The sequence below is a fragment of the Miniopterus schreibersii genome (assembly GCF_964146895.1).
Source record: "Miniopterus schreibersii genome assembly, chromosome: 3".
NCBI lineage: Eukaryota > Metazoa > Chordata > Mammalia > Chiroptera > Miniopteridae > Miniopterus > Miniopterus schreibersii.
In genome coordinates, this window is record NC_138103.1 from 5,130,167 (window position 1) to 5,158,113 (window position 27,947).

Sequence of the window (27,947 nt, forward strand, 5' to 3'; positions counted from 1 at the left end):
TCTTAGGGGTCTGTAAAGATCCCTATTCCATTGGTCTGGGATATAGCCTGAGCATTAGAGTTTTTTTAAACTCCTGGGTGGTCAAAGGTGCAGCCAGGGTTGAGATGGTGCACAAAGCATGGCCAGGCCCCAAAAGTCAGTTCTCTTCGTGGATCATTGATGATCCACACAGGACCCATCGTTCGCCTTTCTATTTCAAAAGTAAAGCAAGTTGTATATATTGTTCATTTAACCCGCAGGATTCAGCCAGTACATTGGAGTGGAGCAAGAGCAATTGAGTTCATTTGGGGCGTCTTGAATTTAAATGGAGCAGGTCATTTTCCTGAAGGCAGTCAAAAACCTTCATGGGAAATATTTGTTTGATTGCTGTGCTTGCATTAGGAACAGGACACATTTGACCTATTGTAATTAATATAATGTCTCAAGTGCAACTTTTTTTTTAATGCTCACTCGAAGACGATGTTATTGATTTAAGAGATAGAGAAAGGGGGGAGAGAGAGAGAGAGAGAGAGGGAGAGAGAGATCACTGTGAGAGAGAAACATCGATTGATTGTCCGACCTGGGATCAAACCTACAACCAAGGTGTGTGCCCTGACTAGGAATCGAACCTCCCACCTCTTGGTGTACAGGATGACGCTCTGACCAACTGAGCCACTCAGCCAGGACTCAAGTACCACTTTTTTTGATGAGCCAGAGCTTGGCAAGTATTTACAGTGCCATGAGCCAAAAAGACCTCCAATCTTTTCAACACATCAACCCTTAAAAGGAGCGCTGCCTTGGGATGAGGAAGGGGCTCACCCAGTCAGCCCTTTGTCAGCATGGGTGCTAAGGAGAATAGGACCCTGCTTTACTCCTGGGCAGGTCACGGATGGCCTTCTGGCCAGTTGCAAGCTTCTTTTTTCACCCTCGATTTCTCTCGGGCCTCCCCCACTCTCTCACAAGGAAGACTCATCGGGTTCCATCCAACCACCTCCCAGACTTGGCTCTTTTGCCCTCTCCATCCATGGCTGGGATAAGAGGCAACATTCATTCAGCACATACTAATTGAAGACTGAGTTTCAGGCACTGTGCCAGAGCATAGCAAATACAGCTGGAGCTCACAGCTTTGAGGGAGAGGCTGACAATAAAAAGTAGGAAAAAATCGCAGATTGAAATAAATGCTATAAAAGGAATGGGCGTTCTAGCAGCTGAGACGAAAGAAAATGCTGGGGGAGGGACAGAGGGGCCCGCTTTAGTGAGGGTCATCTAGGGAAACCTCTCTGTGGCTTAGGGAAGGGTGGCTTTAAAAATGAGCCTCGGCCTGGCCGGGCGTGGCTCAGCGGTTGAGCGTCGACCTAGGATCCAGACGATCAGGGTTCGATTCCCGGTCAGGGCACATGCCCGAGTTGCGGGCTGCAGCCGATCAGTGACTCTCTCGTCATTGATGTTTCTATCTCTCTCTCTTCCTCTCTCTGAAATCAATAAAGATATATTAAAAAAAAACACACAAAACACTTAAAAAAAAAAAAAGAGCCTCAAGTCTGGTCAGGAGCCAGCTAGAGGCATTCACAGCTCGTGGTAGGGAAGCACTAGGGATCAAGGGGTTGAAGTCCTTCGTTACTGAAGTCCAAGGAGCAAGGCAGCGATGGGGTGGGTGAGGTCGGTGGGCCTCCCAAGCCATGGTGAAGGGCTTAGACTTTTCTTTTTTTATTTAGATTTTATATTTTTAAAGTAGCTTTAAGTTCACATCAAAGAGATTTCCCATATTCGCCTGCCCCCACACAAGCACAGCCTCCCCCATCGTCAACATCCCTCCAGATTTGTTACAAATGATGAACCTGCACTAACACATCGTAATCACCCAAAGGCCATACATAGTTTACACGATCGTCTGCTCTTGGTGGTGTACATTCTGTGGGTTTGGACAAAATATACAATGGTGGGTCCATCATTATGGTATCATACAGAGTATTTTGTCTGCCCTTTCTCTGTAGGACTTTGAATTTTTTTGCCAGATCTGAAGAGTAGTCACTGCAAAGTTTTAAGTGTCAGGCAGAACATCTTAATAATAGTCTTATCTCTGTTGCTCGTCCCAAACAGGGAAAATGATAGAAGATTACTGGGGGGTATCGAGAAAGATTCTTGGAGATCTGAAATTCCTGGAGAGTCTTAAGACATATGACAAAGACAATATCCCCCCAGTGATCATGAAACGGATCCGAGAAAGGTTTATCGACCATCCAGATTTCCAGCCAGCTGTCATTAAAAATGTGTCATCTGCCTGCGAGGGTCTGTGCAAGTGGGTGAGGGCCATGGAGGTGTACGACCGCGTGGCCAAGGTGGTGGCTCCCAAGCGGGAGCGGCTGAAGGAGGCTGAGGGGAAGCTGGGTGCACAGATGCAGAAGCTGAACCAGAAGCGAGCAGAGCTGAAGCTGGTGGAAGACCGCCTCCAGGCCCTGAACGATGACTTTGAAGAGACGAATGCCAAGAAAATGGCCTTGGAAGAAAACATCCATATCTGCTCCGAAAAGCTGATCAGGGCAGAAAAGCTGATCAGCGGTCTTGGGGGAGAGAAGGACCGATGGACGGAAGCTGCCCGGCAGCTGGGGATCCGCTACATTAATCTGACAGGGGATGTGTTGGTGTCCTCGGGGACCGTGGCTTACCTGGGGGCTTTTACAGTGGATTATCGGGCCACGTGCCAAAAGCAGTGGTTGGCTCAATGTAAAGAGAGGATCATCCCCGGCTCCAGTGACTTCAGTCTCAGCAACACATTAGGGGATCCCATAAAAATTCGCGCCTGGCAGATCGCTGGGCTGCCAGTGGACTCCTTCTCCGTCGACAATGGCATCATTGTGTCCAACTCCAGACGCTGGGCCTTGATGATCGACCCTCAGGGGCAGGCCAACAAGTGGGTCAAGAACATGGAAAAAGTGAATAAGCTGTCTGTCACCAAGTTCACAGACAGCAGCTATGTGAGGACCCTGGAAAATGCTCTGCAGTTTGGCACCCCCGTCTTACTAGAAAACGTTGGAGAAGAGCTGGATGCCTTTATTGAACCCATCTTGCTCAAGTCCACGTTCAAGCAGCAAGGGGTTGAATACATGAGGCTGGGCGAAAACATCATTGAATACTCCAAGGACTTCAAGTTATACATCACGACCCGCTTGAGGAACCCGCATTACCTCCCTGAAGTCGCCGTGAAAGTCTGCCTCCTCAACTTCATGATCACCCCCTTGGGCCTCCAGGATCAGCTCCTGGGCATCGTGGCTGCCAAGGAGAAGCCGGAGCTGGAAGAGAAGAAGAACCAGTTGATTGTGGAAAGTGCTGAGAACAAAAAGCAGCTGAAGGAGATAGAAGATAAGATCTTGGAGGTCCTCTCCCTGTCCGAGGGCAACATCCTCGAGGACGAGACTGCCATCAAAGTCTTGTCGTCCTCCAAAGAGCTGTCTGAAGAGATCTCCGAGAAACAGAAAATTGCCTCCGTGACAGAAACGCAGATCGACGAGACTCGGCTGGGCTACAAGCCCGTGGCCGTGCACTCGGCCACCGTCTTCTTCTGCATCTCCGACCTGGCCAACATCGAGCCGATGTACCAGTACTCCCTGACGTGGTTCATCAACCTCTACACGCACTCCCTGGCCCACAGCGGCAAGAGCGAGGACCTGGAGCTGCGCATTGAGTACATCATCGAGCATTTCACCCTCAGCATCTACAACAACGTCTGCCGCTCCCTGTTCGAGAAGGACAAGCTGCTTTTCTCGCTCCTGCTGACCATTGGCATCTTGAAAGAGAAAAAGAAGATTAACGAGGAAATCTGGTACTTTCTTCTCACCGGAGGCGTTGCCCTGGACAACCCCTTCCCCAACCCAGCGTCCGAGTGGCTGTCTGAGAAAGCGTGGGCCGAGGTGGTGCGCGCGTCCACCTTGCCCAAGCTCAGAGGCCTGATGGAACATTTCAAACAAAACGCCAGCGAGTGGAAGCTCATCTACGACTCAGCCTGGCCCCAGGAGGAGGATTTCCCGGGGTCTTGGAAGTTCCTTCAAGGGCTGGAGAAGATGGCCGTCCTCCGATGTTTGCGGCCCGACAAGATGATTCCAGCCACCCGGCAGTTCATTGCTGAGCACATGGGCAACGCGTACATTGAGGCCCCTACGTTTGACCTCCAGGGGTCCTACAATGACTCCAGCTGCTGTACGCCACTCATTTTCGTGCTCTCTCCCGGCGCAGACCCAATGGCAGGTAAGGGTAGAATGTAGTGTGAAGGACATAAAGCGCCCAGCGTGTGCATGGATGACAGCTGTATGTCCCTTGTAGCAGGAGTCTCGAACTCAGATGGCTTTGAAGGCAGAGCATTGAACAGGCCAAGAGGGGGCTGGGCGACTGCAGGCTTCTTTTCCCACCTAAAGGGGCAGCTGCTACTCAGTTCCCATGCACTGAGTCCTCTGGTAATGTGAGCCAGATCGTCTCATTTTTCAAGAGAAACAAGAAATGCGGAAATCACCCATTTTTACACCTTAATAACTCATTCAAATTTTTCTTAAAACTGTTGCGAGGGCCAAGCTGGGGCTAGATTTAGCCTGGTTGCTAATTTGTCACCTTTGTCTTAAATCATTTTTTCTCACTATCATGTCTCTCAGCTAGGCTTTTCTCTCTTTTAATTTTTGAATTTTTTGAATAATTAATACTGAGTAATAATTTTTAAAAAATCAAACAATGCCACAAGGTATAGGACTGTGGCTCAACCACAGCCATTTTGCACCCTCAAGGGACATTTGACAAACTGGGAAAACATTTTTGTTGTCACAACTAGGGGGTGCTACTGGCATCTAGTAGATAGAGGCCAAGGATGCTGCTGAACATCCCACTGTGCGCAGGATGCCCCACAATGGATTACGTGGCCCAAGATGTCAGTAGTGCTGAGGTTGGGAAACTCAGTGAAAGGTACATATTCCTCCTGATGCTCCCAGAAGTAACTACTATTACCAGTTTGTGTATCTTTCCGGAAATCATCTGTGCTTATTAAAGAGTATGAGTTGTTGGCAGGAATAGATTAGTCTTCTGTTCTGTTGGAGGATTGCAAAGCTTTAGTTTTCTCTGTAGCTGAATGAAGAAAGAGCACCACAAATGCCAATGACGAGGTTGACCTGTTCTGTGAGGCTGAGGAGTTTCACGCGCATCCTGACCCAGGGGAAAAGCCAGCACCCCGCCCCTCTCAATGGAGGTCGGAGGCAGCTGATATGAACTGGTCCCCTTTCCAGGTTCCTATGCCAAAATGTTACTGCCAAAGATCAATTTATGGCCCCCATCTCGTACCTTTGCTCTTTCTCTCTATGTCCTTATTGTGGCAGATTTAAGTGAGAGAAACTAGCAGTAACCAGGACTGAAGACACATGGGGGAAGGTCAGAATATGATCTGCAAAGTGATGGCATGTGGGTAGAGGACGGGCCACTCGCCTCCAGCGGTGCGCAAGGCCTGCTCCCTCTCCCCTGTGCCGGAGGCTTGGTCAGGTTCAGCACGAACAACAACTCAGGAGACACCACAGGCCGGGACGCACATGCCGTCTGGCTGCCCATTTTTTTCTGATTACGGTTGACCCGTGGGCTCAAGCATTGTCCACCTGACCCGCCCTCCCACACTTCCACTGGCCCCCCTAGAAAGTTTCCCATCATGCACTGTAATGGTTCTCAATCTTGGCTGCACAGAGCTTTAAGAAAAATCTCCATGCCAAGGCCACGCCCTCCACCAATTAAATTAAAATCTTTGTGGGCGAGACCCAGGCATTGTGTTGTGTTTTATAAAGCTTTTCGGGTAATTCCGATGTGCAGCCAATACTGGAACCACTGGCCTAATGGTTTTCGCTGCCTTAGGAATCGTTACCCGGGTCCATGATTTCCTTAGGGGCTGCAAAATGATGGTATTTTAATTCTATCATTCCTTCCACATTTATTAGCTAGAACTCTTCCATAAAGAATTTTCCTTTGTCAACTCTTTGCTTTACTGTGAGTATAGATTGAAAAGGACTGGCAGGGAAAATGCTTGGTTCATTCTCTATTTAGCAGCTTCCAGAATGAGTTGTGCCCTGGTAACCTCCAAACTTACTTATGCGGTAAGATTATTTGGTACCATTGTGAATGCATGGATTTTAACATATCAGATATTTCAAATATGGTGGTATTTTACTCCCCTGCCATCACTGTTCTTTCTGATGCTCAAATTATTTCATCTCTGGCCTGTGAGAGACCTTCATGCCTATATCCTTTCCTGTAACCCCAGGAGGTTTTGATAGCTGCCTTCCTGTGGAGATTCCATATATTCCAGAATCATCTCGTACAAACATTTCTGCAAGGAACTCCAGTTCTCTCAGAAGCTCCTGGTATTTGGAAACCACACCAGGGTGCTGGGGTGCCCATTACTACTGGGTGGATCATTGTTGGCAGACTAGACTGTTCCCTAATTCTCTTTGTGTCTAACCTGCTCTTTTAAACAATCAGTGCTTTGAGTTATTGTCTTCAGGAACAATGCTTTCCATTTCTCAAAGTTTTGTTTTTTTCCAAATCCATGTATATATATATATTTTTTGTAGAACTCTGAATTTTATTAGCTTTGTGTTCCTTTAATGATTTTAAGATGTGTGGTTGTTTTTGGGTTTTTTTATGCTCTTTTTTTCGAGGCTATATCAATCTGCTAGGGCTGCCACAACAAATACCAAAGACTGGTGACTTAACCAACAGAAATGTATTTTCTCCCAATTCTGCAGAGTAGAAGTACAAATTCAAGGTGTCTGCAGGGTTGGTTTCTTCTGAGGCCGCTCTCCTGGGCTTGTTCGTGACACCTTCTTCCTGTGTTTTCACATGGTCTTCTCTCTCTGAGTGTCCTCTCCTTAGAAGGACACCAGTCATGTTGGATTAGGACATACCCTAATGACCTCATTTTAATTTAACTACCTCTTTAAAGACCCTATATCCAAATACAGCCATATTCTGAGGTCTTGGGAATTAGGACTTCAAGATATGGATTTGGAGGGAACAGAATTCAACCCGCAGCAGAGTCCATATGTAATCCTTGGGGTGTTAATTCTCCCATTTATTGTATGTGCTGACTGTCCCTATGGCCGTGTATTTTCTCATATAGTTGGTAATTTTTTGTTGTGTGTTCACAATCAGCAAGCTTGTGTTGTTCTGTGGGAATCTCATATACCTTGAGTTTTAGGAGTGTCTTAACAGAACAATTTTACGTATGCAAATAGTAGTGCTCCAGGGGGTTCAAGTTCCAGATCAATTGTATAAGGGAATTTCTCAGCTTGGGAATCCCACGCCACAGGGTGCCCTGCAAATTCATATCCCTCCTCGCCTTTGGCATAGGCTGGGTGTTTTGATTTCTCACTGGAGAGTTTTTATTGTTTCCATCCAGGCTATAAGCCAGTGACAAGCTTCCATATTGCTTCTTGAGTCAGTGACCAGATTTCTGGCCTTCTCTACATGAAGGTGCAGCCCTTTGAGGATCCTAACTTTATTTATTTATTTATTTATTTTTAAAAAGTCTCAGTTCCAGCACCTGTTTGAGTACAAAGTTATGCCCATCTCCCATGGACAAACGCCAACCTCTAAATTGGTTAAATAAAGTATGGTACTTCCAATGGCGAAATACCATGTACCCATGAAAAAGATATGGCCTTTACAAATATACTGATGTGGGGAAAATTCTAAGTGAAAAAAGCAAATGTAGCATTCTACAATTCATGTAAGCGTAATAGTGCTTATGCATGATTTAAATGCATAAAATATCTCTGGTAGGAGTCACAGAACCTAGTAACATCGCTACTTCCGAGGGAGAGAGAAGTGAAGAGACTTACTTGAAATTTCACTGTTTTTCCTAGTAAAATAAATTTCTAAATCCCAGTTCCTAGTTCTTTGGTTATGTGCTCACCTCTCTAGTTTTAGTTCCCAATTTATTTTTGGCACCTGGGAATTTCTTTCTTTCAAATTCTGATTTTTTTCTAGTTTTTGTAATTTCTTTAAAAGCAAGAAATGTTTGTGTATTCAGAGCAAAAGAGGAATCAATAGTATCTTCACTGTTCATCTTACCAGAAGTCTAAAACTTCCCCAGAGACTTGCTTATTTTATAATTACCAGAAGCCAGTGCGCTTCTTTCAGATCCCAGAATTTTAACGCAACCCCTCCTGTGATGTTACTGTTAATATGGTCTTAGCCGGTTCTCTTTTAAAAGCCCCTTTTCCTCCTGGTCTCAGGCCTGCTGAAGTTTGCTGAAGATGTTGGCATGGGAGGTAGCAAAACACAGATCATATCCCTTGGCCAAGGCCAAGGCCCTATTGCAGCCAAAATGGTCAACATTGCCATCAAAGATGGGACCTGGGTGGTCTTACAGAACTGCCATCTGGCCACAAGCTGGATGCCTGCTCTGGAGAAGATCTGTGAAGAGGTGATTGTTCCTGAGAACACCAACGTCAGATTCAGGTGAGACGCTGCCCCACCCCTGCCTGTCTCTGGGCCCCAGCTCGAGCTCCAGGCAGCATGCTGGTGGCAGGGAGGGCAAAAATGAACAAGACACAGTTCTGCCCTTGAGAAGCTCTCAGTCTAGCAGAAGGCAGCCCATAGATAAATAATGTTCATGTTCTAAGAAGAACCATGGGGCACAGAAAAGGGAAGGGAAAGTCGGGGAAGAACTGGAGAACTGACATTTGCCTGGGGTTTTGAAAGATGAATAGGAGTTTGCCAAGAAGGACATTTTAGGCAGAGGGGACAGCATTTGTAAAGCAAAGATGCGTGTGAAGGAAACACTTAGAAGTTACTCTATGACTCTGGGGCATATGCTGTGAGAAGTTGTTGAGGGGAGGTGGTAGGAAATGTGTCTGGGAAGGTACATTAAATGTCAGCAAATCCGATTTTTAAAAATTATTTGTCTTTAAAAATATCTCACCTGTAATCTAGGCACCATTGTCCTTGCTCTAGCCTATGTTTCTTGGGCTCCGTGGAATTTTAATCAACATTGGACACAGCTATTTGTTTTTTGTGAACTTTAAAGCCTAGCCACTGGGCCTTGGTTTTTGCATTTGCAGAGTGATGAAACAGACTTCACAGTCCCTTTCAACTCAAATGTTCAGTGATTCTCTTATTCCAGGCAGGGGTCAGCCAACTATGGCTCATGGGCCAAACCCAGTCTACTGCTTGTATGGTGTATAAGCTAAGAATTGTTTTTACATTTTTAAATGGTTGAAAAAAATCAAAAGAATAATAATATTTCATGGCACATCAAAATGATATGAAATTAAAATTTCATTGTCCATAAATAAAGTTTTATTGAAGCACAGCCATTCTCACTTATATATTATCTATGACAGCTTTCATGCTGCAAGTAATTGTGGCAGAGACCACATGGTCCTGCAAGGGCTGTAACGTTTACTACTTACTTGATCCTTTACAGGGAAACTTTGCCAACTCTTGTTCTACCCAACAGAGCTTGGTGGGTATTTTAATTTTAGTCATGTCTGCCTGAAAATAGGAAAGCGTTTGGTGTTTATTTACAAAGCCAGGCAAGGCTATAGTTTATTATACTCATGTAAGGCTCAGGTAAGATTCATGTAAGAGTTTAAGTGGGATCTACTAGTTTCAAGACTTCTGTTTGATTTGGGATGGTGAGTTGATTCATTGACCATCAATGACACACTCAATGAAGAAAAAATTATTCATGCTGATATTTAAGGTCTTCTATAATGCGTTCCTAACCCAGAAGTCATGAACTCAAGGGACTACAGGAGCGAGGAACATAACATAAATGAGTGAGGACGACTAGGCACAAGAAATATTCCACTTTCCACAGGACAGTAGCAATCATCTCGGACAGTCAGCCTCAGTGTTGGGCACCAGTAGGGAGTGGTGGGGACTGCGGTAAGCTAGAAGCACATGCCCTGTAGAGAAGAGCAGTTCCTGCCTGATACCAGCTGACTGCTGCCATGCAGGAATGCAGGCCTCTTATGATCAGATTTTGTAATTATTTTAAAGGGTACATAGAAATCTAGAATTTTAAAAGAAAGCCCTAGATTTTCAAAAGTTGACAACTACTTCAAAAAACATGTTAGAGCATTGTGTTGGTTTTCATGGCGTGAATTAAACATCACCCATCTGCAGACTAAAGTCAGGCCTCAGGCCACCAGCTTATGGCCTCTTCCCCCCTCTCTCAGTCCTATGGCTGGACCACAGCAGACTGCCCGCCAAGCCTTACCTCATCCCGACTTTCTGTCCTCCATGTGGTTGCTCAGCCTGTGTCCTGTGTCTTTAATGACCTTCCCTCCACCTGTTAAAAACCTCTCTAATGTCCAGCAAAACAAACAAAAACCTGCAAAAATGAAACAAAACAGGATGCCACAGTGTGTATGTAACCTGAGCTCGGGTAGGAAAAACAAATGAATAAAAGGCCTACAGGACAATATGCCAAAATGTTAACCTCTATGTCGTAAAATTGTAATTTTTCCCTTCTACATACTTTTACCTATGTTCCCATTTTTTCTGGGCATAGATAAGCTTTTACATTTTAAAGGAAGAAACCTTCTATGCCTTCAAGGCCCGTTTCAAAGGCCGTTCCTCTATGACAGAGGTCAGCAAACTTTCCCTGTAAAGAGCCAGGTGGGAAATAGTTTAGACTTTGCAGGCCATATCATCTCTGTCGCAACTGAGCAACTCTGCATGAATGTAAATGAAGGGCCATAGCCGGGTTCCTAAAACACTTTATTTACAAAAACAGGCCACACTGGATTCAGCTCCCTGGCCATGGTTTGCCAGCTTCTCTCCCCAACAGAAACCTCTTCTTCCCATGGGCATCATTTCCCTTCCCCCCTGCGGCCTTGGTTTTACAGTGCCTTGTACTATAGCATTCTGTGGGCTTGTCTTTTCTCCCCTGCCTGCCCCATTTCCTCTCCCAGCAGCAAGGCTGTGAGTGTCTGGAAGCTGGAAACAATGCTTTGCTCACTTCAGCCTCTCCTGGGTGCAGGGTACAGCACTTGGCCAGTCCAGCAGGGGAGGACTGGGGCATGGGGATTAGGACAGGGACTTTACAGTCAGGGAGCCCTGATTTCACTTGAAACACCCACTTGACATCTCCAAGCCTCCATTTCCTCGCTGCTAAGAAGGGATAGCAAACCCCTCCACTGCGGGTGGCTGTGAGGGCAAAGTGAATGAAGGAACATATTAAATTCTTAGCATCTAGCAGTGCTTAATGAATGGGAGCTATTATTTTTTGTTACTGTTTTTTCAATTTAAGTTATTGCGTTGCTCTAAGTAGTTGGGTCTGTTGTCCTTCCAGGCTGTGGCTGACCAGCTACCCATCAGAGAAGTTTCCAGTCAGCATCCTTCAGAATGGGATCAAAATGACCAACGAGCCTCCAAAAGGGCTCCGGGCCAACCTCTTGCGCTCCTACCTCAATGACCCCATCTCGGACCCCGTGTTCTTCCAAAGCTGTACAAAGCCAGAGATCTGGCAAAAGCTGCTGTTCGGCCTTTGCTTCTTCCACGCCATCGTTCAAGAGAGGCGGAACTTCGGACCCCTAGGTAGGAGATGACAGTGACCCCTTGGTAGGAGATGACAGCGCACCTGGGCTGCCTGGGGGAAGGTCGCAGAGATGAGGTGTGTGCTCAGGTTACACTCAGAGGGGGATGTCCGTAAAATACGGTAGAAGCATGTTCCATGTGATCTTTAGGACATACTTACACTAAACAGGACTTGTTGTTTATCTGAAATTATACTTTTACCAAGTGTCCTGTATTTTTAATGAACCTGGCAGCCCTATAACCAGGTCAATGTCCATGTCAGGAAAAGAGCTGTTGCTCCTAATCGGAGGGCCCCTGAAGAGTAACTGAAGTGACATGATCATGAGAAAATGTAGGCCCCTGCCTCTGGTGTGTATTTCCCCACCTTAGGCACAGTGGCCGTTCTCCACGGAGTTGCCATCAGGTGATTTATGACATTTAGGTAGCTCTCTTGACATGTGCATAACAAGGAAGAAATACAGCTGGGACATAATTGTCTGTGCTTCTTCTTGAAAAGGAAATATAATATTTTCTATTAACGTACCAATCCACGGCCTAACTTTACTAAATACTGACCTAATGCTCTTGTTAGAGCCGATCATCAAACTGCTAAAAAGCAACCCCAGGTCATTGTGGTTTAAGGTTGGATTCCCCCTCTCTCACCCACAGGCTGATTCTGTTCAACAGCCTTAAAATGACCCACTTTGGGGTATTCTCAGCCGTTCTCTTTAGATAAGGAGGCAGATTGCCTCTCAGTGATTCTCTCTGAGTGTCCTCTCCATTTCCTTCTGCCTACACACCCCAGCCGGGTGGCTACACAGACCACCTGACCCTTCCACGGGGCGGAGCAGGGACAAGACAGTCAAGGGGGACGCACCTGCTGCAGGGACTTACCTTTCAGAGCCCCGCTCCCCACCATGCCAGCGCCCCGAAATCCATGCAACAGCTTGGCTTGCAACCAACTGCCCAGTTGTGTTTTGTTTGCTGGAACACAAATTTTATTATTTTGTGATTTTATTATTTTTTATTTGAATGCAACGTTTAGGAGGAGATGAAACGTCTCTGTCGAGCACAGGTCCCATCCAGCCCTGCTTTCGTGCACCGCGCAGTCCTCCCACGACCCGGAGGAGGGGTTCTCAAAGTTGCCTGAGCGCGGTGGCCCCGTTGTGCTGCTGCTCTCTAGCTACCCTGGGTGTTATTGGGGCTCAGTGTGCTGCTGCAGTCCCCCCACCCAGCTGAGTGATTCTCATTGCACAGATCCCAGGACTAGCACCTTCCTTAACAGATGGGGAGATCCGTAAAGAGATCTGACTTTTAGAATGGACGTTTTCTCACGCCGAGTGGCTCACATGTTGGCAGAAACTGCTGAGGCTAATAGTTGGCCTCGGGCTTACGTTCGTGCCTGAGCGCGGCTCTTGCCCCGTGTTGGTGTCCAGCTCTGCTGCGCCGGCCCTGAGCGGCCGCCGAGAGCCTCGGCCCTGATGCCTCCGCCCACCCCCTCTCGCAGGCTGGAACATCCCTTACGAGTTCAATGAGTCCGACCTGAGGATTAGCGTGCGGCAGATCCAGATGTTTCTGAACGACTACAAGGAGGTGCCCTTCGAAGCTCTGACCTACCTGACAGGTATCTAGGGGAGGAGCCGTCACCGCTGTGCACCCCTGTCCGCCCTCCTGCTCCTCTACCCCCCTCCATTCATTCCTTCGCTCATTCACTCTTTCAGCAAACTCTGAGCTCGCACTAAAGCTGTCACCATGCTAGATGTGGTCTTGAAAAAGAAAGAAAATTAAGATATAATTCCTACCCTCAATTGGTTCACAGGGAGAAAAATATTTTTTCAAATATTTTTCAAATATCACAATACAGTGATAAGTTGAACAGAGAAACACAAAGTAGAAAGGCATCTCAGTGGTTAAATCTCGGATGGGACAGGAGATGACCATGGAAAACCTCCTGGAGGCATAAAGATGGATTTTGAGGGCTGAGTAGGAGTTTTATAAGTGGAAGACGAAAAGAGTTGAGGCAGTGGGACAAGGAAAGAGAGGATTACCCTTAGAAGGACCCTGAGGTGAAAACTTTTGTGTGAAAGCAATCCAGCCAACACAGTCCAGTCAGCAGCCTTTCAGCAGCCTCACCTAGTACATAATAGGGACACTGTAGGTGTATAAAACTTGGTGCTGTCCTCAAGGGTAAGTGGGGATGTGCTGAGAGAATGGAACGCCATGGCCAAGGTCAGAATGCGGCTCAGTGGGCAAACGGCATCTCCAACCACTAACGTCTTCTTCAGCTCCGTGTGTTAAGGAGTTAGTCTGGCTCCTCTCCCAGTCGTTGGCAGCCGCTGTGCAGGCACCGTCAGCACACAGATGTCCAAACCAGAGAGGTTTTTCTAAATCCTCCCCTGAGGATATATTTTTATTGACTTTTCGAGTGAGAGGAAGAGAGAGAGAGAAATATCTATATGAGACACAAACATCGATTGGTTGCCTCCCGCACACGCCCCTACCGAGGATTGAACCCGCAACCTGGGCTAGTGCTCTGACTGGGAATTGGACCCACGACCTTTCGGTGTATGGGACGATGCTCCAACCAACTGAGCCACACCAGCCAGGGCTGCAGACAGTTTCTGTAAGAATTTATTGGAGCCAAACAGAGGATATGCCAGGAAGCGAGATCTCAACAGACTGAGAAAAGGCTTCCCAGAATGACAGTTTGCAGCTGCTTTTGTGCATCTGGAACTAAGGAGGGAACTAAGGAAGACTGCAGGGAGCGGGGAGACAGCAAGGCGGGGATCAGATTACGGGACAGTTCAGATTATGCTGTTTTGAGGGTGGTTTCACTTGAGGGGTCTGAAAAGAAACATTTCAAAGGTGTGTTAACCTAGGCGCACAGAAACAATAGGCAGGGCTTTCTTAAGGCAAAGAGAGACTTTCACTAAAGAAGTTACAGGCCTGGGGCATGACTACCACCATGACCTGCCCAGCTAGGAATGTATGGCCCCATCACCTGTGAGGCTGCATTCAGTAGAAGCCCTTCTTTTTCCACAGCAGATCAGCACATGAGTCTCACAGCAATCTGTGAGTAACCCATTTCACAGCTGATGAGACGGAGGCTTGAGAGCAGTGGTTCTTGACCATGGGTGATTTTGCCCCAAGGGGACATTTGGCAATGTCCAGAGACATTTTTGGCTGTCACAACTAAAATAGAGCACAACAGGCTGGACGCCAGGGTGCTGCTAGACATCCTACAATGCAGGACAGCCCCACAAACAGAACTCTCCAGTCCAACATGTTAATAGTGCTAAGGCTGAGAAGTTCTGCTTTCAGGTGATAAAGTTCAGTTGCAGAAGGTCACACAGACCTTCCCTCAGCACAGTGTCCCCTAATACAAAACCCCAAGTGACACACACAGCATGGGTCCCATGGGTGCTAGTTTGTGGAAAGGTCTTCTCCAGAAGCACGGGGCTCCTGTGCAGGATGGAACGGATGCATGATTGCCCTGGGGTATGGTCAGTGCTGCCTGCAGCTCAGAAACCAACCTGCTCCACCGGTGCCAGGGGCTTGAGGACAGTCACCTTCCAACTGTACAGTCAACATAGACTAGTTAAGCTGATGTAACAAACAGTCCCCAAATCTCAAGGGCATCAGGCATCAAGGGTCCATTTCTTGCCCAATCTACATTTTGTGCGAATCAGCAAAAGTTGCTGCTCATTGTAATTATGTCAGGGGCACAGTTGGCAAAGGCTCCACCAACTCTTGATGCCACCATCTCAACATATACTAGTGTGGTCGCTGCAACAGGGCTGTCACTGAAGGGCTCATGCCAGGAATGAAATGCACAAGAACTTGTCACCCAGCCCCACCCTACGGCAAGGGGCCGAGGGAAGTGTAACCTTCCTATGTGCCTGGAGGAAAGACTAGACACAGATGATTGTTAGAGCTCTGTGCTGACTTTCACCCAAGAGACAGGTCTCCTTGGGAGAGTGGTGATCAAATTAGATGGGCTGAAGCCAATACATTCTCAATCTGGTACCCCCGACCCTAGCTCTGCAGCAGGAACAGTGAGAATTTTGAAGAGATATAAAGCACATCCTGGCCCCTGCAGAAAACTTGTGCTCTTGCTTCAGAGAGTAGATGTAGAAGTAGCTTTAAAGAAATGCACCTTTCTTCATAAACACAAAACCCAGAGCCACAGGAGTGTTCCCTGAAGAAAAATTTGCTGAAGCAGAAGTGAACCTTCCCCCAGGACTCTGTGCTTGAGATTCACCTTCACTTGGGTCCCTCTTGGGTGCCCACAACACTGTCATGCTGACTTCAGGGGACAGACCACTCTCCCTTTAATATTGTAGTTCTGGTGCTGTCACAAACCTCTTCACAGCTGGGACAAGCCACTTAATGTTCAAACTAAACTGCTAAAGGCCTGAGAAGTCAGCAGAGAGAGCTTCAGACATCTAGATGGCTCAAGGTGGAACGGCTTCCAGAGGGCTCAGACGACGCAAACGACTGAGCTTTCCCTTAGTCCTTTCTCCCTTGATGAGCCACCAGGATCCTCGCCAACTCAGGACCAAGAAAAGCTGAGGCCTTCTGCCCCCAACTTGGGTTGTACTCCCTGTTTCTTGTCTGTAGACCTGCCTCTTTCTGGAATGGTTGGGATTGGAAATGAGCCCACCCTTCAGGAGAGCCCCCGCACACACACATGCACACACACACGCATCTCCTTGAAGACTAGTGTGTTGGCCACAACTACCAAATACCAGGTGGTACCACATACTATGGAGTCTGGACCAGCTAGAAAATGTGTCCTGGGGTTGGCAAAGTGCACTTGATGTCCCTTCAAAGAATTACCCAATTCTTCTTGTAGAAATCCAAGTATGGAAGCCTGAGTCTCAGAGAATGATGTTAATGATGGGGGCGGGGTGGGGAAGACATATCCCAAAGCAGTACAGATAGGATAACCTCAGCTGCCTAGAATATATGCATTTGTAATGGCTATAACTAATCGAATGCTCTCTGTGCTAAGCTTCCTGCTAAACGCTTTACAGGCATTATTAACACAACCTTGTAAGATGGGCTCTTCAGTTGTCTCTGCTTCTTGACAATGAGAAGCTGCTTTTAAACGGCAGAGGTCGGAACCCAGAAATGAGCTGAAAAGTGGCAGAGCTGGAATTGGAACCCAGGACTGTCTCATGCGAGAGTTCTTGACCTGAACCTCATTTCTGTAATGTCTTTCACATATGTGTACACATACACACTTACACACACACGTGCTCACACACATCTGGAAGATGCCTAAATGTTAATAGTTACCTTTGGTGCAATTATTGATGATTGTATGCTTTTATTTTTGTTTATCTCTATTTTCTAATTTCTAACACGGTGAGCATGGATTATTTTTATAGCAACCACAATACCAAATAGGCCTGGTCTCACCCCAGGCTGAGTGTGGTTTCAGCAGCCCTGGATCTCAGCAGAGCTCCTTGGCTCAAAGAATCCTCTGTTTTAGGTTAATGACCAAGTTCATTATGACATTCCCTGGGCTCAATTTCTTCCTCTGCCGGTTGTCTCCAGGGGAGTGTAATTATGGAGGCAGAGTGACTGATGACAAAGACAGGCGTCTCCTGCTGTCCCTTCTGTCCATTTTCTTCTGTAAGGACATCGAGCAGGACCATTACTGTGTCGCTCCTGGAGACACTTACTACATCCCTCCCCATGGCTCCTACCAGGTGAGGGGCAGTGGAGGGAGAGACCCCTCTGTTCCTGGGGGGAGTTAGCAGTCTCCATGTGGCTAGGGGCTGCAGTGCAGCCAATGAGGGCCCAGGGGTAGCCTTGAGCTTCCCAATTTGTGTCCATGAGCTATTTCCAATATTCCAAAAAGCCTATGAGAAAGACATTGTTACTGTATAATGAACACTGAGTATTTGGTAGACATGGTCTTTCAAAATAGGGGGGATTCCTGGGGGGGAAGGGGAGTTAAGATGAAGCCTTGATAGTGAACAGGCTGGAAATTGCTCCTTGGAAAGAAGGGTTCAGAAGATGCCAAAAGGGGAGGGGGGGGGCACGAGAAAGGAAAGAGGAAGCCCGGACCCGCAGGGAGGGTGGAAGCGGCTTCTCTTCTGGAGCCAGTGGCATACCAGGGACTTACTCCTTTATAGCCTCATTGCCTTCCCACTGACAGGCGAGGAAACTGGGGTTTCAGGGGACAAGCTTGATGTCACACAGTTAGTTTGTGTAGGGGCTGGATCCAAACCCAGTTCTGTCTGGCTCCAAAGCCTGAAAGTGCGGGAGAGCTTGGGATGTGTTCACCCTGAACGTGCGTGTGTGCGTGCGTGTGTGTGCACGCGCGTGTGTCCCGTGTCCCCAGTTCAGTGTGATTCCTGCCCGGGTTGGGTCTTCCCGAGCCCTCAGTGATCTGTGGGAGCCCAGGGAATCTACATTTATGTCAGCTGAAGATTTTCTTTTCAGTCCTATATCGAGTACCTCAGGAACCTCCCCATCACAGCCCACCCAGAAGTGTTTGGCCTCCATGAGAACGCAGACATCACCAAGGACAACCAGGAGACCAACCAGCTGTTTCAGGGGGTGCTGCTGACTCTCCCCAGGCAGTCGGGAGGCAGTGGCAAGTCCCCTCAGGTAACCTGGCTTGAATTTGTTTTCCCCGGCAGTTTTCTACCCAGAGGCACAAGACTGTGGGTGACCAGCAAGGAGGCAGAAAAGTGGAGGCCTGGTGGCCCCGGCAGGGGGCCCAGGTGCCCCGGTGTTCTGGCTGAGGGTCCTCAGTGCACCAGTGTCTTCAGGCGTCAACCATTCCTGTAGAACGTTCAGGATTCATTGCTATACCCACATATCATCTATACTCCCTTTACGTAATATTTAAAAACCCACTCTATTTGACTTAAAATTATTTATTTCAAAAACCACACATCAGTACCATAAATGGAAACCCAATCCCATTTCCATAAAGTCATGGCAGCCACAAAACGGAAAATGAAAGCTAAGCAGTGACCAGCTTCTCTCCAGACGATGTTGCTGAGGCTGAGGCCTGGCTGGCCCAAGCAAAAGGAGAGGAATGGCAGGTGTCCCCGGGTGTCGGGGTGTTGTTGGCATGGACCTGAGACTTTCTCCTTGAGGGGAATGAGAAGAGAAAGGGCTGAAACTAAAGGAGGGTGACTTTCTCATCGTGTGATTCAACATGATTTGCTCCATGTCCTAGAAGCACCTGGGATCATTTTGGGGGTCTCTCTGGTCAGATCGCCATCTTCAGTCTACAGATGAGGGCAAAGCAAACCCTGGGACAGGAAGCGACCTGCTCCCAGGCATCCAGAGGCTCAGAGGCAGAGCCAGGCCCAGAGCCGCCAGCCCCTGACTCCACCATGCCTTCCTCTCCCCCTCCCCCCCTTCCCTTCTCCAACCTTCTGAGCTCAGCCGTGGATTTTGTGTGTGTGGTTTCCTGATTGGTTCATTGGGCAGAAGTGGGAATAGCTGTCAAGGTAAACCAGCCTGAGTGCAGTGTCTCAACCTTAGGGTGGAAATTCCCTTTGCAGTGGGAAGTGGGCAAGGAGTGTACATCCAGCCTGGCAGAGCCTCAGGGCAGAGCCCACACCAGGCCCTCCTGCTCCTTGCACCTCTGGGCCTGTCACTCCATAGTTGACAAGGCCCACTGCTCTGAGCTATTCTTGATCAATGCTGAGGAGTGGCCCACTGCCTTCCCAGGTGTCCTTGTCACTGGCCCTGAGCAAGAGTCCCATCCATATCTGGAGTGGGTCCTAAAAGACCAGCTCTGAGAGCTGTGGGAGACTCTCATCTGGGGGCAACTTACAGACAGGAGCTCTGCAGGGTTCAAGGCTGCCCTGAGGCCACCTCGCTGAGGCCAAGCAGGCATTTCCGGCCTGGCTCTCTGGCCATGCTCCAGGTGTGAAAACAGGGTTCTCTCTGCTCAGCTTTTTACTTTCTAGGCCAAAGTAGTGATGTCCTCCCCAAGGTTGGTGCAGAGGTGGTCATCCCCTCACACACACCCCCCTTCACCAGCAGAACTGGCTTCTGTAGGAACATTCCCAGGAAGGGCCAACAGACTGTTTACAAAGACAAAAGCTGACTGCCTCAAGTTCACCCAGAGGTGGTAAAGACCACCCACCCGCTTGTTTCTTACCCACTTCTCCCCTGCGTTCTAAGGAAGTGATTGAGGAGCTGACCCACGACATACTCTCCAAACTCCCCAAGGACTTTGACATGGAAGTGGTCATGAAGCTGTACCCCGTGGTCTATGAGGAATCCATGAACACTGTCCTCAGGCAGGAGCTCATCAGATTCAACAGGTGGGCCCAACGGGCTTATTTGGATCCTGGGAGTTGGAGTGTGAGGGATGGGATCTAATTGGCAGTTACTGAGATGGACGCTTGATGAGGGGTTGCCATGCAGAGGAAGTGGTTTGTCCCACTCACAGTGAGGGCTATAAATGGGACCATACCAACAAGTGCTGGCCCAGGATTAAATCATTCCTTCTATTCATTCTCTCCCATTTGTTCATGCATCCATGCGGTATCTGCAAAGTCAGGTTAATACCACGCACAAGTAAAAGTAATCATTACAGCCACTTTTACTGAGCCCTTGGTGCCAGGTATGGCTCCAAGCACCACACATATGTTTGCATCCAACCACGGAGCAATCTTTTGAAATATGCACTTAGTAATCCCTCTATCACTATTTTGTAGGTGAGAAAACTGAGACCCAGATGGGTTAAGTAACTGGTTCAAGGTCACACAGTCATTCAGTGGAAGAACTGAATTTGAAGCCAGGCTGTCTGATTCCAGAGCCCATGCCCTTAGCCAATATGTGAAATCAGGGTAAACGGAGCAAGGGGAGGGGAGAAGTTCATCCCACTGCCTCTCCCACAGAGGTAGGGAAGGGGTGTTATGGGCTGGCCATGGGGCTCCATCCTCAGTTCTCCAGTTACTGCATATAGCATTGAGCCCAGATTCAAAACTGAAAGGGTTCCCAAAGACCATCCAGGCCAGAGGAGGGAACTCATCGCTTCTGCCTCAAGGTTGTTACTGCTCCAGACTCTAGGTGTTGCTTTCTCCTTCTGCCTCATTGGTCGCTGCTCAGCTTAAGGGACAGCTCTGACTCTGAAGGACTAGGAAACTAGAAGAATGCCGTCTAAGAATTTCTTGGCTTCCCCAGTCTTTAAGGTTCCTCTCTAGAGTCAGGAGGCAGTTGGCTATATGGGGGAATCAAGCAAAGGATGGGGTGTGAGCCTAGAATGTTGCACCACTGTGGTGAGCCAGATAACTTGGCACCATGGGCTGTCGTCGTCATACATCCAGACACCAGGCCTAATGGCTCCCATTCCCTGCTGAGGTCACGGAGGCTCATCCTTGGGGTAGCAGGGGCTTTCATTGGCCTTTACTGCTGGCCGTTGTAATGCAGGCAAACAGGGTAATGGTAACCTCATTTTCCAGCGATGGTCAGGGTTAATCAATCGGGCAATGCTCTAACATTCCTCCTCACTACTGTTCTGGCCTGTTCAGTGGTATGAGAAGCCCCAAATGACTGGGTGACTGCTCAGCTTCCAATTCAGAGGAAACATTATTGTCTTCTGGGGCAAATGCCCCTTCCTTGGGTACTAAACACCTTGAAACTAGCGGAGCTCCTACCTGCAAGAATAGAAAAGAAACTTTTACAGGTTGGTCCTTAGGTGTTACAGTTAGAGGTCTGCGGTGCGATAAGCTTGACTCCCCAGCAAAGCACATGCACCGAGTTCTCCTTACTGTGAATGTTTTGTGGTTACACATCCACAATCCCTTTCTTGCATTTGACTGTTCTCATGTCCATTTGGTTGGATTTCATAAGTCTTTAGAGATGACAAGCTCTCTCTGGTGGCAGAGTCTTCGGCACCCTCAGGTACATTCTCTCTGGGCTTCGCTAGGCCTCATATATAGAAGCCAGAGAGAATGAGGCGAGCTTGGCATCTCCCAGGCTGCCCTTCAGTTGCCTTTTCTTAGGTATACACCTCATAGTCTATTAAAAAGAACACCTTGGGTCAGAATAACAATGTAGATCAAAACCCTTAAAACTGCATTACCCTTTGACCTAAAACTTCCAGTTTTAGTAAGCAAATCATTACACATCTGCATAAAGATTGATATAGATGGATGTTTCTAGCAATGTTGTTTGCAGTGACAACAATGTAGAAATAAAAAGTTTCAGCAGTAGGGGAATAGTTAGTTAAATAAAATGGAACACCTTACAGTCTTTAAAAAGGATAATTTAAATCTCTTAAATGGAAAAAGATCCCTATATGCTAAGAGAGACAAACAGATTACAAAATACTAATACAGTATGATCCCATTAAAAAATAATTTGTTAAATAAAACCAATCTTAAGAACAAAAATAATAATAATTTGTTTACATACAGAAAAATCTGGAAAGATCTATGTACATCAAAGTTATTTTCAGGTGGTAAGACAATTGGGTGATTTAATTTTTCTCAGCTCTAGAAGTTTTCTACCATGAATGTACATTAGTTGTCTGACCTTTTAAAGGAAGGAGAAGTAGAAGGAAGCCAGGAGTCAGTGTACTCAGGTGAAATGAGGCCACTGGAGAGCTGGGCTGAGCAGTTCCTTTGTTCTTACAGGTTGACCAAAGTGGTTCGTATAAGCCTCATCAACCTTGGCCGAGCCATCAAAGGGCAGGTCCTGATGTCCTCAGAGCTGGAGGATGTCTTCAATAGCATGCTTGTGGGCAAAGTGCCAGCCCTGTGGATGGCCAAGTCCTACCCATCGCTGAAGCCCCTGGGGGGCTACGTGGCTGACATGCTGGCCCGCCTGGCCTTCTTCCAGGTACCTGGGAGTCAGGGTAACTAGTCACCTGGTTGGCTCATTCAGGTGGAGAGGACATTCTGAAATGACAGACTAGAGACAGAGGGAGTAGACAAGGTAGCCACGCAGCATCTTGGATTGAGCTCCTACTGGAAACAGTCTTCCCAGAGTTCAAGATGCCTGGAAAGATTGTAGCCTACGGAGGCAAGAGTAGGAATGTCACAAACTGGTGGCTTATGGACCAGATTTGGCTAAAAGATATATTTGGTTTGGCTGCCTGGTCATTTAAAATCCTTGAGCTAGCATATAAACATTGGATTATTACACATAAAAATCAAGATGCTTGTCCTGCAAAAAAAGGAAGACCTGACACAGTGGGCCTGCATGGCAACTGTTGCTGCAGAGGACAGGCTGTGGCTCAGTCCCTGACACCAGCTTGCACGTGACTTTTTCTCCAAGTAGAAATATACATCTTTGTGCCTTTATTTGAGTGGGAAAATATAAGCTAAACTGAAAGGCTGCCTATTTCAAGGAAAAAGAAAAAAAGCATATTTTGTAACGGGACTCATTTATATTACCTGCCTTTGAACTATCTTTGATTTTTGTTGATTGTGAATTTTTATTTCTGTGGCCCTGCAGGACTGGATCGACAGTGGGCCCCCTGTGGTCTTTTGGATCTCCGGATTCTACTTCACACAGTCCTTTTTGACGGGTGTCTCTCAGAATTATGCCCGGAAATACACCATCCCCATTGACCACATTGGATTCGAGTTTGAGGTAGGAGTGCTTTGGCTTAGGCCAGCTCAGGGTCAGGCAGAGAAACCAGTGCTGCCCACTTCCCATCAGTCTGAACTTTCGATGTGTTAGGCACGAATGCTGCTGAGACGGTGCAAATGAAATATTTAGCATGAACTAAAGTAGTTCCAGAAGTTATTCCTGATGGAACCAGAGGATTCCTAAGGCTTTGTATCTTGTATATATAAAGGGATATTTTCAGAGGAAAAATCTGCCACCGTTATACCAAGAAAAATGAAAGCATCCTCCCGTGCTGTCTGTTTAACACGGTGGGCTCTTTATTTGGAAGGATGCTAATGGTCTTGGGTAGTCCTTTGTTTGGAGTAAAGCTAAAAGAATTGTCAATAGTCAAGTATAACCCTGTTCATACTCTGTGGAGAGAAAGGAGCGAGATGGACTGATGGATTGTAAAATTTTAAATTCTGTGGAAAGATCTTTGAGATCATCTAGTCCACAGGTCACAAACTGGTTGCCCTAGGTCTCAATTTAGTTTGTGAATAAACTTAATGGGCCTCTGAAGACAATGTTAATCCAGGAATTAATGCAGTAAATAAATAAATAAATAAATAAATAAATAAATAAATAAATAAATAAATAACTGGGATAAACATTGGAAAAAAGATAAAATCTTTTTTTTTGATGTTGAAATGATTGTGTACCTAGAAATCCTAAGAGACCCTTAAAACATATGTATAAGAATAGAAGAATTTGTAAGGTGACTGGTTAAATAGACAAAAATCAATAGCCTTTCCTATTTTAGCAATAAGTACTTAGAAGTGGAAGTGGGAAAAACTTTCCACTCCCAATAACAAAAACATCAGAATTTGAGTGATTTTAAAATGGAGTTTATGGTCTCTGGCTCACCATAATCCCCACCAATCTCTCTTCTCTGACACCTAGACCACTTTCTGCATTTACCTGAAGGAATTTGCATTTACTCCTCTGAATCTAATTGTCATGGGTACCCTGGCCAGTAGCTCAGTTGGTTAGAGCTTTGTCCCAATACACCAAGGTTGTGGGTTTAGTCCCAGTTAGGGTACATACAAGAACCAATCAATGAGTGCACAAATAAGAGGAACAACACAAATTGATGTTTCTCTCTCTCTTCCTTCCTGCCTCTAAAATCAATCAATAAAAACAAATAAATTGTGATGGGCTAGAACTGGCTCATACCAACTCATCAGAACCAGTTGGAGCTGATTACTGAATCGTTGATAGCCTGAAATTGGCCATGGTGGGAGCCTTTAGACCACAGAAATTGACAAAAACTACAAATCAAGGCTCTATTTCTGCCCCAGGAAACTTTTACTAGTGTGCATCTGAATCTAACCCCTCATTTTATAGGTCCAGGTTCAGAAAGGGCCACCCAGCTAGAGTCAATGTGGTCTCTGGACCCCTAGTTTAGTGCGTTCTCTATGTCCGCTGTGTAGAAGGGCAGCATGCCCACTAGTAATCTTGCCTGGCCCACCTGTGGCAGACAGAAATTTATCCCAGAAGCCCAGTGTCCTGGGAGGTGCATCCTGGGAAAGGCAGGCATTGCAGCCAGGTTACACTTTTCCAGACTCTTAGTGGTGCCCCATTAGGAAAATGGCAGGTCACAAAACTCACAGCTGCTTCTCCTTCAGGTCACCACACAAGAAACTGTCATGGAGCAGAACCCAGAAGATGGGGCCTACATAAAAGGAATCTTCTTAGAAGGTGCTCGTTGGGACAGGAAAATGATGCAGATTGAGGAGTCTCTCCCGAAAATCCTCTATGACCCATTGCCCATCATTTGGCTGAAACCAGGAGAGAGTGCCACATTTCTGCATCAGAACATTTATGTGTGTCCAGTCTATAAAACAAGTGCCCGGAGAGGTGTCCTCTCCACCACAGGCCACTCTACCAACTACGTGCTCTCCATAGAACTCCCAACACGCAGGCCCCAGAGCCACTGGATAAACCGGGGGGTGGCATCTCTGTGCCAGCTGGATAACTGATGGCCTCTGTCTCAACACAGGAAATAAAAGGCGTTTCATTCTGCGTACAGCCCAGCTTCCTTTCTTGAGAGTGACACGGCGTGATGATGGTGATGAAGACAGCACTTACGCTAACAGCGCACTTGCTCTGAGCCAGAGCAGCCTGGAAAGCAGGCTACTATTATCATGCTCATTTCATGGCTACAGAAACCATGATGCAGAGGTCTGTCATATCCCCCAAATCAGATAGCTACTGAAATAGGAGAGCCTGGTGGAACGTGGGCAGCGGGATTCTTCAACCGAGACCTTTAACCATGTGGCCAAGCAACCTGTGGTTACTTTTCCGTATTATTTTGCTATAACTGTCACTGCATTTTAATCGCTTTTTTTCCTAATCTGTTCACATGGGCTCACATCAGGGCCTCTCAGAAGCTGAAAGAGGCTGTGACACTTATTTTTTAAGGCTCTTGATATGTTTAAAATGCACTTCTCACAACCATCTTATGTGGTAGGTATGATGGTACTCCATTTTAGAGGTGCAGAAATGAAGGCGTAGAGAGGTAACTAGCCCACAGTTCCACAGCTCGTCTGTGGCAGCACTGGCACTCCGCTGGCCTACACAGGTGGGCTGAAGTGGCAGGAGGAAAGGCGATGTGAGAGGACCAGTATTTGCCACATACCTACTGTGTGCCACGGCTTGTGGCCAGGCCTTCAGATAGCTTGCTTGCTCCTATGTTGGGCGAGGTTGTCTCTCCCTCTGGAGATGAAGTAACTTGCCTGAGATCACCCAGCTCTTTCGACATTGCAGAGCCAGGATTGGAGCCGAGGCCTGGCTGGCTGTAGAACCCAGTGCATTTTTCACTGTCACATGCTGCCTTCCTGCAGTGTTGTGATGTAGAAACTTAAGAGAGATTAGCTTCAACCATGTCCAGGAAATTGCTAGTTTACCACTGATTCTTCTAAGGGCCAACTAGACAGAATCCCGAGGGAGATAAAATCAAATTCTTGATGTATCACTTCTCAACGAACTCTCACGAAGCTCACTGGCTCTAAGTGGCTTCTTTCAGCACGTTCCACTGATGAGTTCACATCGGAGCAAAGATATAAGGCTGCTTAAGGGTTATAATGTGCCTCCCTGGCTGCTCCACTTTTTTGCTAGAAGAAATGTCCCGAGACTCGATGTGGAGTCTTTGATTTCTTTTGAATTCAGGAAGCTTCTGAGAAACAAACTTATTTCAAAACCTTGTTTCTTCTTGGGAACATGGTGCCAATCAAATTCTGACTCGAGGCCTCTAAATTAGATCAGCAAATCAGCTAAGTGACCCCAGAGAGGAAGTGCCCATGGGGAGTTCTTCCGATCTTGCCAGGTGCAAGGAAGAGACAGGAGGAGCCAGCCGCCTTCTGCTCAAAGTAGGGGGGTTAATTGCCTTTTTTTTTTTTTTAAGAAACACAACTTTTTCCAGGGGGGCGGGGGAGGGCGCGGGGAGAGAAAGTCAGAATGGATAGCTAGCTGGAACTACCTCACCATTCCAAGTGAGATTTTAGTCATGTGAGATGGAAAGATGGCCAGGACCCCAAAACCCTGAATCTTGAACTGGTTACAGTCAAGCTGCAGGGCACTGAGGGGGTTGTTAAGAGGGTGACTGAATTTTAACTACAGTTGTCTAACTCCTCCAGCTTCAGCAACGAAAGCTGGGGGAGGCAGGGACTGGCCATTCCATTCCTCAGGGGTCAAGGGACAGAATGTTTCTGTACAATGAATTAAATTTTTATAATTAAAAAAATTTCCTCTTTGAAAAGAAAGATTGCCACAAGTTTGAGGTCATTTTCTATTGGGACGAATGTGGTAATGAGTGTCTCTTCCTGGAAAAGAGCAGGATGTTCTTCGGAAGCCCTGGTGAGTTAGAGACCAGAGTCCTGGGGCAGAGCCGGCCAGAGATCAGCTCAGTGAGACTGTCAGCCCTGCCTTCGAGCGGCTCAGCAGATAGTATCAGATAAAACCTGTCACCAAGCTACTCCTTGCTTATCCAAAATTTAGTTGTTGGGTAGTTTTTGGTCCTTGTCAGTGTTGGAAGAAAATTTCATTGAGAAGGGATGTAGGAAGATAGGTTCTGCCTTTAAAAGACCAAAACATGGAGATTTTATAGTCTCGGAGAGAAAATGAAAAAATATGCATCTTTGCAAAGAAGGCTAGGCATTTAAAATTCACTTTTAGGTAAGATTCCTGGCACACAGAAGAAACTCAGAGGCTAGCTAGCAATTAGATGGACTTCTATTTGGAGGAGGCTGGGCGGGAAAGGTGGTTTCTACACTCAACAGAGTAAGGCAAAAACTGCACAGTCAAAATCACCTTGAGTTACTGAGAAGGGGACCATGATGGAGGCAGGAAGCCATGTGTACTTGGTCCAGAAGCCAGTTTTTCCTCCAAGGTTACCATTTATTGGTTGAGTTCACAGCCCTATGTTGAATGAGAGGTACTTAAACATTAGAACCCCTTCCAGGCAGGGAGATGCTTCCACAATGAGACTAGATGGAAGGAGACTGACTGATGGGACAGCAGATCCATGCCTCCCAGTTCAAGCTAGGCTGGGGTGTGTGCTCACTGAATGGCCCACACCTGCCAGCATTTAAATTCCTCTCTTCAGCAAAGGCTAGAGCTGCAATTGTGCTAAATGTGCACACACTGTTACTCCCCTGATACTATATTGCATATAGTATTAGTTACATATATATATTTATATATATAAACTTATATATTACTATCATACTATATGCAATTTAGTATTTTATATATATATTTATATTATATATATATTATATATATATAAATCTCCATGTTTTGGTCTTTTAAAGGCAGAACCT

The 27,947-nt window shown here is 46.8% G+C and overlaps 1 protein-coding gene across 2 annotated transcripts in view; it reads left to right on the forward strand.

Moving 5' to 3' along the window:
• The window catches only part of DNAH3 (dynein axonemal heavy chain 3), a 146,856-nt gene extending 121,702 nt beyond the window's left edge, over positions 1 to 25,154 (forward strand). For both annotated transcript variants that reach the window (XM_081132049.1, XM_081132050.1), the window contains exons 52-61: positions 2,080 to 4,221; positions 8,232 to 8,457; positions 11,300 to 11,544; positions 13,031 to 13,147; positions 17,086 to 17,240; positions 17,980 to 18,147; positions 19,687 to 19,829; positions 22,149 to 22,353; positions 22,972 to 23,109; positions 24,753 to 25,154. In XM_081132049.1, the coding sequence (XP_080988175.1) occupies positions 2,080 to 4,221; positions 8,232 to 8,457; positions 11,300 to 11,544; positions 13,031 to 13,147; positions 17,086 to 17,240; positions 17,980 to 18,147; positions 19,687 to 19,829; positions 22,149 to 22,353; positions 22,972 to 23,109; positions 24,753 to 25,106 (3,893 nt within the window). In that variant the 3' untranslated portion in view covers positions 25,107 to 25,154. The remainder of the gene's footprint in view (positions 1 to 2,079; positions 4,222 to 8,231; positions 8,458 to 11,299; positions 11,545 to 13,030; positions 13,148 to 17,085; positions 17,241 to 17,979; positions 18,148 to 19,686; positions 19,830 to 22,148; positions 22,354 to 22,971; positions 23,110 to 24,752) is intronic.
• Positions 25,155 to 27,947: the final 2,793 nt, after the last annotated feature.